The 16,677-nt window shown below is 40.7% G+C and overlaps 1 protein-coding gene across 2 annotated transcripts in view; it reads right to left on the bottom strand.

Annotated features, from left to right (window-relative positions):
• The window catches only part of DHX16 (DEAH-box helicase 16), a 983,432-nt gene that overhangs the window by 429,539 nt on the left and 537,216 nt on the right, over window positions 1-16,677 (bottom strand). For both annotated transcript variants that reach the window (XM_044084487.1, XM_044084486.1), the window contains exons 11-13: window positions 15,670-15,880; window positions 10,178-10,276; window positions 1,599-1,751 (exon numbers count right to left, since the gene is read on the bottom strand). In XM_044084487.1, coding sequence (XP_043940422.1) covers window positions 1,599-1,751; window positions 10,178-10,276; window positions 15,670-15,880 — 463 coding nt within the window. The remainder of the gene's footprint in view (window positions 1-1,598; window positions 1,752-10,177; window positions 10,277-15,669; window positions 15,881-16,677) is intronic.

Raw genomic sequence — 16,677 nt, 5'->3', positions numbered from 1 at the left:
GTATCTGCCTGAGACTCCATAGAGACTCCTGGCAAAACCTCTGGCTCCCCTGAGCCTTCTAAAGAACCGTCGTCCGGGACTGCCGGTTCCTCACCCCTAGGCTTCACTGTTTTGTCCTTGCGCTTCTTGGATGAAGGGCGCCGGAGCATCCGGCGGCATATTGTAATTGCAACGCTTCCCAAACACTAACGTCCCACAATCTACCCTCCTCTTAATAGTGCATTTGTTAAATCTAGCACAAGAGCGGCAACCAACAACGTCGTGCTCAGGCCCTAAACAAGGTATACACAATGTATGATAATCCCTATGCGGTATCTGCTTCCCACAAGAAATACAGTTATTCACTTTTTCTGACATCCGGTTAAATACTGAGGCAAGAAAAACCAAAATGTTCTAACGGGTACTTAGCCAACTCTGTTTCGGTCTGAAACTCGGTTTCGAAAATCTCAGAACGCCAACCTGCACTCGCAAAACTGCTTCTGCATCGGACCATGCGGCAAAAAAGACTGAGGAAATGGCGCCGGTCATGCGCATTAGTACCCTGACGTACTGACGTCAGTCTAAGGCGCCATGACCGACGTCAGCCTTATACTCTGGTATTCGGGCCGACTGGGACGCGGACTATACCCAATAGTCAGGACTGCAGCAAGGGAAGACGAAGAACATCAGTGCTTAACTACTGCTTAATGACTGTCTAAGCACTGTTAGTATTAGGTCTTGTGCTACACAATGAGTTCTACCAGTGCTCGCTAACAGCTTTAATGGCTTTCAATGCCGGTAAAACACTTTGTGATTTTTTTTTTATTTTTTATGTAATCAGTAGTAGATGGAGCAGATAATTATGATCGGGTCTCCAATCGTAACTTTGATTACGTGTACTGGACATGAATGCCAAGATTCACCTCTCAAGCTTCACATTTGAGGTGAATTTCTTGCCAACTATATCTCAAACGCAGAACGTGGCTATGATTGGAGACTTGATCATAATCCCCTCTATTATAGGATCTGTATGTCTGCGGATTCTCTTTCTGCAAGAAAACAGTTATCTCCAAATTTTCCCTTCCCTTTCTCTAGCCTACTTCTCTTATTTATTAATGTTGTTTAATTGATCTGTCAGGGTTAGAAGCATGCAACATTTACCATGTCTGTTTTGTAGCTACTAATCCAGATTATATAAAGCATTTCAATGAGTTTGTTTTATACGTGTGATACTATCAAACCAATGATAATGTGGTAAACATTGTTTAATGAAAAACATTGTTCTGATGCAACATGGATGTTTTACTCTACTTCAAATTCAAATAAAGAAAAAAAAAACAATAACCAAAATATCTTAATAAACTTTTTCTTGAACAGGGTCTAATGAAAATAGAAAGAATCTTCAAGAAAGCTGGTAATACTGGTAAGTTGGAGCAACTGTGAAGTGGACACAGAACTGTGAACAGGGCAGCAGAGGCAGACTTTGCAGCTGATAACAGGGATTCTAAAATACACACACACTTCACAGGCCAAATGACCTTGTTCTTCATACAGAATGTGAGATAGCAATCAATAACTGCAGTTTTCTTTACAAAGGATGCGGCTGTCACATACTATACCTTTCGGGCACCTGGCGGAGTGGGTTCAAAGATCTTGGCCTGCATATCTGATGGGAGATTGGCATAAATTGGTAGGATAACGAGCTCAGCAATTTTGGATCCAAGGCGTCGACAACGTTCTTGCAACATTTCACAGCATGCCTCTATTTCTTCCTGCAAACCAAAATAAACAGAAACATACCAGAGAGATCAAATAACTAAGAATAAAAAGAAAACATCACAACAGGCAGACGGGTAGTTACATGCCTAAAACACAGACTGAATGACACATTCTCATAGAGTATAAATATAATATTGATCTTACTGCTGTGTGCTGATGTCTGCCAAGCCTAGTAACACGTGTAAGAATTCATGTGGGGAATTCTTCTATTGAATAAGCAGTAGTCAAAAGCACTTAAATACTTCTGGCTGCAAGTAACACAAATATTAACTTAAATCTACTTTTATCTATGTCAACTTCTAGACAGAAAATTATTTCTCTGAATCTTAACCATTACATAAAATAGCTAAGGCATTTCCAGGGAAAACAGATGCAAAATATTCAGGTTCTCATTTTTTGATACTATGAAATGTACAATTCTTGTTCTGGATGCTTTACTGTGATTATTTGTGTGTTTAAAGTGGGAACCTTGAGAAAGGTACCATCACTGGGCTAACAGAGCTGGCTGGGAATCTTCTGCAGTATCTGGAGAGACATACTTTGTTAAGAGTGCCTAGATAAATATGAAACCTACCAAAGTAGGCTCTAACCTTTCTGTAGAAATACAACTTGACATCTGACAATCACAGTGTTTACTATTACAAGATATTTAGCAGTGTGCACATCCATCCATCTTCTATAGGTGGTCAAGAATGCTATAACCAGACACAATAAGTGATCTTTAAAATATATTTAACATTAGAAACCTGTCTGCAGGTCCTGTTATCTCAACACACACTTGCTCATCCCAGCCATGTTACACAATTAACTTCAACTCATCTACTTTTGACCAAAGATGAAAAGGATCACAATGATTGCTGCTTTCAGTTTTATTTATTTGATTGGCTGGTTGGTTACTACAGTGGACTAATCTAGGAGGAGTAATTTCAACCACTGATTGGAGAACTGCAGTACAACAGACAAAGAGCAACAAGATAAACAGTAAATGGTGAGTTAAATGTTAACAGCAGAAATGAATACAGTAAAAACATACTTAATACAAAAAGCTTAGCTGTAATTTAAAAAGGCTAAGAAATGATTCACAAAAGGTAAGCTTATGTAACTAAATGAATTCTATAATGCTTCCTTAGAGCTGGTGTGCCAAGTTTACAATGCAGACGTCTTTGGAAAACAAAAGACATTTTAAGTTGCACAAATTTATCCAAAGCACATTAGTTTTAATTCAGTGGTTATCCCTTGTTTATATTATTATTTTAATTTCTTTAATGGGAGCGTTTTAAAGTTCACAAAATCTTGCAAAAAGGGTGCTAAAAGTAACACCTACAAGGAAATGTTTCATATGCAGATACATCTAATATCAGATCTCATCTCCCAGAGGATAACACACCTTTGGAACAGATTCCCACTTCATGTCAAAGAGAGCACCTCACTGGGCCTCTTCAAATGCAATCTGGATGACTGAATGGGTTACCATAAATTCATCCCGGGGGTTCCACCTGTGTCCCTCTTGGACACGGGCAATAGATGCTGACCATGGAAATAAGAGTAGAACTTGGCTAGGTTTGTAAGGGCCCTAGGGCCGCTGACAGTGATCTTTGAAATCTAACCAGTCAGGACAGCAGTCTTCTATTCATAGCTTTCACCTCTAGGCGATGCCTTCTAGCATAGGTTTTTAAACTCATTGCTTAGAAATGTCTGCTCATCTCTGTCGAATTTATCAAAAGAACATTCACAAAGGAAGGTGAGATCTGTACTTCCTCAGTTTTTCCCCATCAGACAATAGCTCTGATCCCGCTCTTAAAAATATTATTAAAAATAAAAAGTAGAGAACCAGGCCCTACTACCAAAGAATCCAGTGTTCCACAGAAAAGTAACCATGCAAGTCTCAAGAAAAAGAAAACAATTGAATTCCCAAAGACCTGGTAATATAGTTATGGATCAACCAAACTATTTTTCAGTGAATATTTGACAGTCAACAGAGTAATATCCATCTATTAGAATTAGTCTGAAATTACGTCATCCAAATTAAAATTTCCTGAAGGAATGATTTGCCAAACCCTATGCCTTCTGTAAATGAAAGATGTAGACAGTACTCTGACAGATATGAGTGCAGAAGGCTCAGAGTGTGGTATACAGGGCACTCAATATCACACCAATAGGCAAACACCACACACAGATTGTACAAAAAACAAGCACAAAAAGGGGTCACTCAACTAGCAAGCCAAAGCCCTTAAGGCAGCAAGGCAGACTGTACATTGGGTAATGTCTTATTCTTAGGCGGCTTCATAATCTGACAAACAGATGTACTACTCTCCAGGTTGAGCAAATTAACTTTATTTATTTAACATTTGTTAACCGGGAAAGTCCAACTTGGAACAAGCCAATTTTCAGTGGAGGCCCAGGGAGAAACGCTCCAGATGCATGTCTTTGTAACGTGGGAGGAAACTGGAGCATACCCACATGAACACAAGGAGGACATGCAGACTCCACACAGAAGGCACCCCAGCAGAGAATCGAACCAGAGAACCTCTCGCTGTGAGGCAACAACGCTACTGCTGCACCACTGTGCCATCCAGCAAAGAAACAGTGACGGCCATCTGCTTCTCAGGTGCCAAGATATGACATGGTCATTGTGCACATGGAAATTAATGACTTTAGACAAATCTCCTTGGATCATATGAAGAGGAACCTGCTTTTCGAGCAGTGCCCCCTTGCATGAGATCCAGATATCATCCAAGCTGTCAATCTGAGTGTGTGCAGGTTGAGGTAAATAATGGTGCCCTGGTACTGCATTAACAGGTCCACTCTCTGTGGCAGCAGATATGGTTCCCTGTTGGTAAGACTGAGCAATAGGGGATACCAGTGTTGCCTTGGCCAATCTGAGGCTGTTAGAATGATGTTGGTCTTTCTTTTCTTATCTTCAGCAGTACTCTGGGGAGCAAGGGTATTGGGGGGAAAGCATAGAGCAATAGGCCTGTCCAAGGGAAGGAAAAGGCATCTGTCTTCCAGGCTGACATTCTTTTGGCTCTGGGGCAAAACTTTTCCATATATGTATTTTTTTGTTTGCAAGAAGGTCCATCTGTGGCACCACCATTCTTTGGCTATGCTGAGAAAAACTTCCCAATGTAGTTTCCATGTGTGGGAGTCTGACAGGCTGCTGCTGAGGTGATTCGCTAATTGGTTGATTTCTCCTGGTAGGTACTGTGCCATGAGGTGCAGACCTAGGGAGTTTGCCATTTTCCAAAGGTCCATGGCTAGGTGACAAAGGGGGGTATGGGTGAGCCCCCCACTTGTTTATGCAGGACTCCTGGTTTCCATTGTTCTTTGAAGGCAATCAGGCTTTTTTGGACTGACATCATTTATTTTAGGTTGATGTGTTTGTTTTTGCACTGGAAGCCCCATCTGCCTTGAGTCTGAAAGTTGTTGTGGGCTCCCACATTACTTATATATGATATCTCATGTCAGAGTTTGGCCTTGAGGGATGACACTGAAGGGAAGACCCAGATTGAGGAAGCATGCTTGTATCCACCAGGCAAACTATTTCCTGAGAGAAGGATGAAGTTTAATCCTAAAGGTGAGAGACTGAGAATGTTGGCATCACTGCAGTTTCCTCATATGTAGTCTGGTCAGGGGGATCATGAGGATGAGCCATGTAACCCAGGGCTCTGAGACGCTCTCTGGCTGTGAGGCAATTCCTGACAAGGAGCGCTTTCTGAAGTACAGAATCAGAAATGGAACCTCGTCTTGAGGAAGAAAGGCTTTCTGAAGAGAGGAGGCCAGTAAAGATCCCAGGAATACAATCTGGGTTCTGGAGTTGGTCTCAGATTTTTGGGTATTGATGGTGAACCCCAATGAAGTCAGTATATGTTGGGTGTAAAGAAGATCTGCTTTGAGTTTTTTCTAGCTCTGTTGCCTGAATGAGGCAGCTAAGTAAAAGTAAGTCTGAATGTCCTTTGTTCTGCAGAAGGCTATTACTGGGGCAGGGCATTTTGTGAAAAGCCTTGGTGCAGTAAAAAAGGGCAGAGCATAGAACTGGTAATGTCTCACACCTGGTCTGGTATAAGAATCTCATATGAGATTCTTCTTTGGGGGTGTGTAGCTATGCATCTTTTAGATCTAATGTTACCAAGAAGTTGCTGGGAGAGATCATGGGCAGCAGTTTTTGTGGTGTTAACATTTGACCTGCAAGAATCGGTTGAGCCTCGACAGGTCCAGAATTAGCCTCCAGGTACCTTCTCTTCTGGCAGCTAGGAAAAGTATGGAGTAAAAACCTTTTCCTTGTAAAAGAAGTGCATACAGATTCCACCAAGCCTTGGGTGCACAGAAGCTATATGTGGTTTAAGGCCTCTGGTTTTTGCTTTAGAGAACATCTGGGAAGCCTGAATGAATTAAGGGTTGTTTGAAATGGAGTTAGTAACCTCACAATGATTTTCAGAACCCACAGATACCTGGTATTAAGGGTTGGGCTCCTGAGAAAGAGGGACAATCTCCCTCCCAGTTTGTAACCGCATTGAATGATTTTCAGAACCCACAGATACCTGGTATTAAGGGTTGGGTTCTTGAGAAAGAGGGACAGTCTCCCTGCCAGCCTGGAAGAAGAAGGGTGAGGGGTGGAAGATGAGGGAGGGGGAAGGTAGTGTCATGTCAGACATAATTACGCCCTTCAAGGTTCTAGGAGTGGAAGCCCACAAGCCTACTGGAGTGTCTGCCACAGTTTTGGACGATGGTGCTGCCTTTGGCTCCTTTCTCTTTGAAGTCTCTTATGTCTAGGCTTAGACTGGGAGGCTGGAAAGGACCAGGTAGGATAAGTGCCGCTTAAATGAGGAAGCTGGACCTGGAGAAAGTCCTTGACTGTTTGCATGGATTTGGTATTATCCTCCATTTTCTTAAGCACAACCTCAGCCTTAGGACCAAAAAGAAAGTTTTTGTCCAAAGAGGCATCTAGGAGACTGGATCTGACTTGTTCAGAAAGGGACTTTTCCTTTAGCCAGGCATGCCTTCTAATGATGGATCTTGTGACTGTTTCTAGACTGGAAGCTTCCAGGGCATCATAGTTGCAGTGCAAGGAGTGCTTGGCTACCTGAAAGCAGAGGTTGCATAAGTCCAGCAGCTCCTTTGAGACAGCCTTATTTTCAGTCCCAATGAGTTTTTGTTTCATCTGGTTTAAAATGGTTTCCTGATACTTCACCATATGAAATTGGCAGTTCAAAGCCCTCATGAAAAGGGTAGCAGAGGTGTAGACTTTCTTTCTGAACTTGTCTAAGGCTCTGCTTTCTCTATCTGTTGGTAAAGAGAGTTTATGGAAGTACTAGATTTTGCTCCCTTAAGGGCCTGAGTCACCATTTCAGGATCTGCCACAATGTTCTTAAAAAGGTGAGAATCTAGAACCCTGTAAAATCTATTAGTTTCCAAGGGGCAGTGGAAGGGAGTCTGGTTGTAAAGAGAAATCTGGCAAGACATCATTCACCACTTCTAGGGCTAGGAGAATGGCAAGGGGTTAATGCTCAGAGAAATTTAGGAAATCCCCAATTCTCTTTTTGGATTGTGGGTAGTCCTGAGTTTCCCATTTGAAGTGCTCACTCAAGGTATGTAAAGTTTCCCCCAAGGAAATGTCTGGGGAGGGGGGGCTGAGGCAAGGTTCTCCTCAGAATCAGAATCCCCATAAGAGGCAATAGTTGCACCCTCCTCAAAACTGATTCATTATTATAATCATCCTCAGATTCAAAGAAGTCTGAAAACTCCTAGGGTGAAGTGTCCTTTTCTTTTACCAGGAGGAGATATTCAGCAGCAGGGAAGCATCTGGATACGACTAAGGAAATCAAATCCTCAGCCAACCTAATCAGATTTTGTTGACAGGCCTGAGTTTGGGAGCCGGTAGGCCTAGGCTGAGGCAAGGTGGATGAAGATTTTTGGTGACAGTCCCTAGGCTTAGGCCCAAACGTGACATCTGCACTAAAACCTGGACAAATAACAGACTCCCAAGGGAGATGAGCTGAGGTGATTTCCTGATGACAAGAGGAACTGCCATTGGTTTTAGAGCCGTCGTTTGAAGCCAAAACCTGCAAAGCACTTTTGGCCCCAAATGATGAACAAAGTCCATCAGCTTGTAAGAAAGCAGAGGAACCCGGTGGTGAATCGGACTCCATATGGGTTTTGACAGTAGCCTGTGCCACAAACCAGGTCTCTGAATGGGGCTGCAAAGGTGCTTTACCTTCTTCGACAATTGCAATCCTAGGAGGACTGGGAGAAGGTGAACAAGCATTGTCCGATGCCCTAAGTCTGAAGTGCTTTTCCTTTTTACACCTAGGGAGATCAATTTCAGCTTAACCAGCAGATAAAATAGCACATGAAGGCTAAAATGTTAAGCCCTATGCTAGACAGTTCTATTATTTAAGTCAGTAGAGAACAGACAGTTAGAAGCATCATGTTCAGAGCCCAAACAAGTCACACAAAATGAATGAAAGTCCCGGTGTGGTATCTGCTTACTACAGTGGAGACAGTTATTAACTTTAGCTGACATTATTCAAAAACATACGAGAAGTTCCCCAATGGGTAATTTAGCTTTCCATGTCTTTGTTCTTTGCTGCAGACCGACCAGCGCACTGACTAGCACTCTGCTTCAGGCTCTGATGGCAAGAACGAACTGAGGTCAAGGCGCTGGCCGACTCCCTCTGTACCCAGACGTCATGACATCAGACTGCTGGCTTCAAGAGGAAGAGAAAATTCTCCAATAGTTGGACAGGCCAAGGGCTTCCATAGCTGTTAATCCCATAAATTAGGATTGGAACAGTGAAACATGAAAAACATCTAGTCTTAGAAAAAGAAAACTCCTCTAATGGAGTTGAAGTGAACAATCTTTCTTCAGAATCAGAGTCTTAGTCTTGGGAATAAGACAAAGAAAATCCCTGTCTCTGGCTATATCTGAATCCTCTGACATATTTTCCTCAGGAATACACTGACCTAGTCTTCCAGTATGGTTTTCTGCTCTCCAGGATAGAGAGTCTGCAAAAAATTCCTGGCTAAGTTAAGAAAATCATTCTTATAAAATACACAAAATGTCTTTAGATGAGAAATGTTTATTTTTTTTATTTTCCTCGTAGGGACATCCTTGGAAGGAGACCAACTGACAGATGGCACTTCGTTCCAGGCAAGAGGTCACTTTACCTGGCCCAACCAAGAAGAACCTCTCCGATAATCTCTCAGACCAATGTACATCCACCATCCTGACACCAGACTCTTTGAAAGGCAGAACGAATGCAGGCTGATGCCTTGAAGGAACACTGCCAGTACAAGATTGCTCATTGAAAGGTGAGGTCTGCTGAGCGACTCTGGACCTGAAAGACGGATGGAAAGCCAAGGTCTGAGTAGAAGTGGAGGGATCAGACAGCATGATGGACTCCCATAAGAATCTCGAAAGAGGCCTGCACCTCCACCTCGCTTGTAAAAGGGGGCTGCAAATGTGCCTCACCTTCCTCAGTGATAACGAGCGTTGGGGACTGGCTGTCTTTTTCCTTATCCTTCTTATGCTATAAATGTTTAAATATAATGGCTTCAAGCAAAATATCTCAAGCAGTAAAATCATGAAGGAAAGCAGTCATGAAGTATGCACAAGCACCAAAAGACTAAAATGGTGTTTGAAATACATAAATCACTTCACAATCTTTAGATCCTTACATTTCAGTTAAAATGTCTGAAAGCAGTGCATTTTCTCAAAAAATACCTTCAGTATTCAATAATAAGCCTTGTGCTAAAAATAGCCGCTTCTGAAAGAAACCTCTGACATTAATAAAATTGACAGTATCCCACAGAAAATAATAAAAAAAAATACAGCAAGATATTTAAAAAGGCAATATTTTCGTTGTGGAATGGTTATCCTATGGGACCTATCTACCAGAAATGAATCTTGTAGCCAACTGTAGCTCCTCTAAAGCCTCAAAGTTGCTTTTCTTTGAGGCAGCAAGAAAGTACTAAAGATTTTATCACTCGGTTTGTTGACTTCCCTCCTATGGGCTGTCCAATCAGCAGCCAGAGTGAAGATGTGGGAAGGAAACAGAACTTTGTGAAGCTGGCCAATTGAGGTTTCCTGATCAGGAAACAATCTATATAGCCAAAAGGCAGTAGCAGTGAGAATGATTAATGTCAACTTAAAAGTGAACGTTTGTAAAATTTTCTTGCATCTGTTCAGGGTAGCTTTCCAGGTAATGGCTAAGCCACTCAAACAGCAGTGTTAAATGGTTTGTGCAATGCCTGCATCAGTCAACTGGAAAAGTCAAGTTGCATAACTCACAAATGTTAAAATAATTTAATCATCACAAATAGTCCAAGGGAAAATGTTAAAATCGGTTTGAGTTAGCAGGCCTTTCTGTGAGCAATAAAGATGATTAACTACACAGAAAATGATCAAATGTAAGATTGTTACCTGTCCTGTGAGAAAAACAAGGATGTCACCTGGCTCCTGTGTCACATGAATTTGTAAAACTGACACCACACATGCTTCTAGATAGTCAGCTTCTGGTGCCTGAAGAGATAAAAAAACAGCATATGACAGAAGGAACAATATGTATCACAAGACAGTGTTTTCTGGGACTACACTAAACATGCACAGAGTACAACTTAAAATGGATGAAAAAGCTATGAAAATATTACAGTTTTAAACAGACATCTGAACCCATCCCTAATTCAAATAGAAGCATTTAAGAATGCTGCCAGGTTTTAATACACAATAAGTTAAAATTTCAACTTTCTGACATCTTTAGTGGTTGTGAGATTTAATAAACCTTGTTTTAAGAGTCCATCTAGTAAAGGGTCATTTGATTTTTGTAAGAACTGAACTCCTTAAGATCCATAATAATATGAAATGTCATTTCAAAATGTATTTATTTTATTTACTGCATTTGTTTGCTAGGATAGTATGGCTGGGCAGAAAGCTACCCTTTTTTTTAGCAGAGGCCCAGGGAGAAAGGTTCCAGAAAAATTCCAATATTACATAAAGAAAATAGTCACACAGGTATACAAATAATGAGGGACAGGTAATCAACAAACATACAACATTTAAACAGTATACCATTAATTAATAGCAGCAGCAGCATTGAAAGAGCCATGAAACACATTTGGAAAAGAACTTGGTAGAAGGACAGAAAAGGAGGAAATAGAGGCTTAGTATTCAGAGGTGAGATAGAATGTTTTAAGATAGATAGAAGACAACAAATATATCGTGGACCAATAATTAAGGGTACAGTGCTTAGACAGAATATGAGAATAGAATGTGCAGGACATTTATCATCTATGAATTGCACACATAGATCCAGGTATCTTTTAGGTATTCACCAGTTTGTGCCTTAAAAGAGTTGGCATTTGCTGTGTTTCTTACTTACAGAGGATGCGAGTTCCAGATTTTGGCCAGGAAAGTGAAGTAGGGAGTCACCAGCTGAGTTGTTTGCTTTGGTAACAGTAATCTACTTAATAATCTGGTTAAATAAGAGGTATCACATCATTATGAATTTTACTTAAAGTACATAAGGGTTATATATTATTATGACAGCTACCAAGTAGGGCAGGACCAGCTCGAATGTCACACTGATGGGGGAGGGATGTGAATTTAACATGTGTACCAATAACACTTTGTTTTACAGCACAATAAACCACTCCCATGCTTGATAAAAAGTATATATATATATATATATATATATATATATATATATATATATATTTAGAAAGCTTGTGAGAAAATTATTACTCTATTTTTGTTTTACTTGGATTGCTTGTCTGTGTACTTAATAAAGGATTTTCAACTGGAAACAGACTGCCTGGCTTGCTTGGATTACTTTCGAATACTTAGTAATGCTGTACAATTATATGTTGTTGTGTGTTTCGGCTTTTCCTGGTTAGAGGTCGCCACAGCGGAACTCCGGTCTGCTAATGATTGGCAGTAGATTTTTACGTGCTGAGTTGCCGGCCCTGATGCACAACCTTCAATGAAGGTACGCCCAGTCACACATGTCTCCACACAGAAGACACTCTAGCTGAGAATCGAACAGGACAACGTCTTACTGTGAGGCGACAACGCTACCGCAGTATAATGCTATACAATTATATATTTTCTATTATTATTTTTTGTTTTGTTTTGACTTAAGACAAGTTTAAGTTCGCTACTTCTACTACTACTGTCTGATCTGATTAATACACAGTGACTAACTAGAAATATATGGACTGAAAATCTTCCACACAGAGAAGTTTTTTACACTGTTTTGTTTTTGGATCCACTACACTTTAGTGGGTTGTTTTGAGACTTTGGGGATGCCACAGAGATTACTTGTCTTTTATAATAGTTAATAACATTTTGTCAGGGGGATCTCAGTTGTCTACTTGAGTTTTAAAGTTGGAGAATATTTTTTAAACAAGGCCATTTTCTGGATAACAGATAACTTTATGAGAAGTGACTAGCTGGGAAAGTGACAAAAATGGGAAGTGACTAGTCGGGAAAGTGAAAGGTAATGCCTTAGCTCTAACCACTGAAGTTTTTTTTTTAGGCCAGGCAGTTATACTCTCCTATAATGATGACTGGCGGCACATTTTGCCACCTTATTATAGTACTGTTCCAAGAGTGAGAGTTGAGTGGATTGTAGATTAATCAAGAGAGTAGCAGCATAAAGTGGTATAGGGATGAGAAATACTTTTTCCTGGCATTATCTGTAAGGTACTGTTTTACTCTACAGAGTGCACCTAATTTTTGGTAAGTGTTTTTTTACTGCTTGTTTTATGCGACAATCAAATGTTAAGCTGTCATCAATACGGACAACTAGAAGCTTAGTTTGACTTACTAGTTCTATATTGGTGTCACAAGAAATTATTTTTAAACTACTGCTGTAGACAGTTGAATGCTCTGAGGTAAATAGGATCAGTTTTTTTAAGGGCTTAGGACGGTCATAAGGCTTTCTTCACATATGTCCGCAATCTCAAAGGAAACACTCAGATCTGCATAAAACTAGTGGTCAAGGACACCACATATACAAACTCCATAGATATAGCCAACCTGCTGGCAGACAGGTTCAGTGGAAACTTCACTCCTTTGTCCCCATTAGTAAATCAGGACATCCCCAGCACCTACCCCCCCCCCCCTTATCTCTAGGGAGCAAGTCATCACTGCCGTCTCAAAGGCAATAAATACTGCCTCCATGGGACTCTAACATCCCAGGTGCATCCTACATGAACTCAAGCAGGAACTTGCAGCAATGATAATTACCCTACTCAACCAAAGCCAGAGTACTGGCTTCATCCCAACCAAATGGAGGACAGCCACTACTATCCCTTTGCACAAAGATGAAGCGTCCACCGATCCAGGAAATTATAGACCCATCAACCTAACTAGTCTGCTCTGCAAGGCCATGGAATGGATCATGGACCTCATTAACAAGGACACTGGCAACCTCCAAACACTCGATCCTACACAGTTCGGTTTTGTCGGAGGTCGTGCCTATTGAATTTGGTCGACCTCTGTGAGACGGTCACAAAAACTATGGACAACAGGAAGACAGTACACAACACTTACCTTGACCTGGTCAAAGCCTTCAATACTATTCCCCACTAGGGTACAATAGATAAACTCTTGTCAACTAGGCATTGATCTGTATGTTACCAGATGGGTAGCCAACTGGCTCACTGATAGAAACCACCTAGTCAAAATAGGAGAAGCCACTTTAAGCAGTAGACCTGTAATAAGCAATGTACCCCAGAGATTGGTCTTGGGGACTCTGTTGTTTGGTATACACTTTTCTGAGGTACAAAACCAGTGGGCTATGGCTGACCAAGTTTGCAGATGACTGCAAGTTGGGCGCTGTCATCAATTCCCCTAGTGATGTGGACATCCTACAAGAGGGTCTCACCTAAACAAATGACTAGTGCCAGAAACACAGCCTCAAACTGAACACCAAAAAATGCATCATCATCCCCTTTGGGGAGAGTGATGTCCCCACAAATTATCACATTAATAACAAAGTCCTAAGCATGCAATCAGTGTCAGGGGCTTGGGCACCCAGGTTGACAGCAAACTGACTTTTGACTATTATATTGCCTCTATTTTATGGAAAGCTTTCTACATGGACCTCATTAGCAAGGGTATCTCATCCAAGGGCAAGGAGGCCATAACCCCTTATAAGACCCATTACTGAGTGCAATGTCCCTTTCGGCATGTACCTCACACAGCACATGCAGCAGCTGGAGAGACCACAGAGGTTCCTCACCAGGAGAATCCAGGGCTTCAAACATCTACCTTACACAGATAGGCTAAAAGCCCTATCCCGCTCTACTCAGTCTCATACAGATTCCTTCAAAGGTGACCTCTGTCTGGCATATAAAGCAATCTCAGACCCCGCCTTGATATGACCGTTGCATATCCACAAGTCTAGCTCAATTCGAGTAACCCGCACGCACAACCTCAACCTGGTCTGTGACATTAATAGGACTTGCTGGCAGGACAGACTGGTGTTCCACAGACTCCCCCTTCTGTGGAATAGACTCCCTCTCCACAACAAGCAGAGTACCTCATTAACCCTTTTAAAGTGCAACCTGGACAACTGGATGGGGAACAGGAAATACAGCCCTGGATCTCACCTGTGTCCCTGCTGGACAGGACATCAGGTGCTGACTTGTTGGAACATGGGCTAAATTCTTGGCTAGACTTGTAAGGGCTTCAGGGCCAATAGACTAGTAACTTCCTATGATGGTTAAGAAATAGTTGTGCATCAGACATCCAGGTCTTTATGGTGTAGAATGACTCTTGGGTAAGTTGTTTTTAATTTATTTATGCTTTTAGCAAAATAGAGGATTGCTGAAGTGTCTGCGAACTGTATGATAGTGGCTTGTTTAGAAGTTAGGTGAAGATCATCAATATATTGAACAATAGAGGACCTAAAATAGATCCCTGAGGGACACCCACTAACTGGAAGGAAAGAGAAAATGACATTTTGCAATTTAACTGCCTGCTGCCGGCTTGAGAGGTAGCTGGAGAACCAAGATAGTGAAGTTTCATGTATTCTTAGGTATGCTGATTTTTTTAAAGCAATTTCTGGTGGGATACCATTTTGAAAGATTTGGATAAACCTAGGAAAAGTGCTGAAACTAAGTTCTCAGAAAAATGATATTGGTTAAGAGATGCTAAAAAACAAAAGAGAGCTGTACAGGCACTATGACAAGGACAGAAACCATGCCATGTAGCAGAAAGGAGGCAGCTGTTAGAAAGTTGAAGAGTTGTGACTGGATACACTTCTCCACAATTTTTGAGAGTGGAGACAGTATAGTTATAGGCCTGAAATTTGAGAGCTATTAGAGTTTTCACCTTTACGGACAGGAAGCATTTTTCCATAGGGTGGGACACAGATTTCAGTGACGGAGCAGCTGATTAAGCTAGAGATTAAAAGCTAGGGGATCAGCAGCAACTTTAAGTACTCAAATGGTATTTTATCAGGGCAAGGGTGGTAGGGTTTTAAGGTTAGTAACATTTTTCTTGATTGCAGAATTGACACTGGTTTGAGTCCATATATTTACATATGTTTCATATATTTGTTTACCAAACTGAAATCAAGATGATCAAAGCATCAACACAGATTCCAAGTTTTCAGGTTTGCAACATGAAAACTTAAGCACCAAAAATAGGTAGACAGATAATACCAATGCACAGTGTGTCACATGGGCATTCTGTAGTTTTATTGTACAGTATAGGTTCTACTGAGGAGTCAGATAACTACACTGTGTATGTATTTGTAAGCACGAGAGAGTTTTGCTGTCAGTACCTAATTCAGAAATTTCCATGACTCTCATCCTAACAGAGAGCCTTTACTAGGATCCATTTCCAAAGTCTGGTTCAAGTGTACCAGCACACTTAAAAATAAACAGAAGATTGTTACCACAGTATACCTTTGTATAGAAGATATCTACAGGAAACCTGCGTCCAGGAATGCGGAAAATGGGGGCATCATCAAAAAAAGCAGAAAACTTCTCTGTATCCAGAGTAGCACTAGCGATCAGAACTTTCAAGTCAGAGCGGAATCTGGCAATATCTTTGATGAGTCCAAACAGGATGTCTGTATGTAATGTACGTTCATGGGCTTCATCAATGATAACTACACTGGAAAACAAGAAGGGAAGAAAACACAAAAAATTTGAAGCAAGAGAAATCAGCACATCTGAAAATGATTAAAACTAAAATTTTCAGTTACTGCGTAATAAAAAAAGTGATCACTGTTTGCAGTCTTCCATGAAATGAGAAAAGTAAAGATCAGTATTCATTACCACAGATTGATGATCCAAATCTAACTGACACTCCAGTTCACAAACTTGACTTTACTTTCTACCACTCTGCATTGGTAATCTCAAAATGTTTTTTTTTTATTAAACAAACTAAACTTTTAACTCTAACACATGAAACACAAAATTGCAAATACTAGGTACAACTATTTGCAAAACAAAAAGAGTAAGAACATGAACTACTGAAGTGAAATAAATTGAACAAATATGAAAAAGCTAACCAGGCTGTGTCTTAAAAGAAAATAAAAAAGCTTAAAGGAGATCATTTAACTTATCTGACTAATAAAACAAATGCAGATTCTACTGTAGTAACAGGAATGATACCTTAATGAACTTGTGAATGACTCTGTCACTACCACCATGCTATCAATTATCAGATAATCATGTTACAAGCAATGGATGAGGGGGTAAAGACAAGTTCCTCCACATTCAATGGTAAATACATTTCTTAAAAACAAATATCACTTCAAGAGAAAGCAATAAAACACTGACTAACAGCTACAGATACAAGAACAAAAAAGTTTGGTTTAAATATCCTTTGCTATAAGCATTACTAAACATTATAATACCTCAGTGGAATTTTATTTTTCTTACTTTTGTTGACTGAATTATTCTCAA

This window comes from Protopterus annectens, chromosome 9.part0 (assembly GCF_019279795.1).
Source record: "Protopterus annectens isolate FY-2018-M chromosome 9.part0, PAN1.0, whole genome shotgun sequence".
Taxonomy (NCBI): domain Eukaryota; kingdom Metazoa; phylum Chordata; order Ceratodontiformes; family Protopteridae; genus Protopterus; species Protopterus annectens.
Note: the sequence above shows the minus strand (reverse complement) of the source record. Positions and strands in the feature narration are given on the sequence as shown.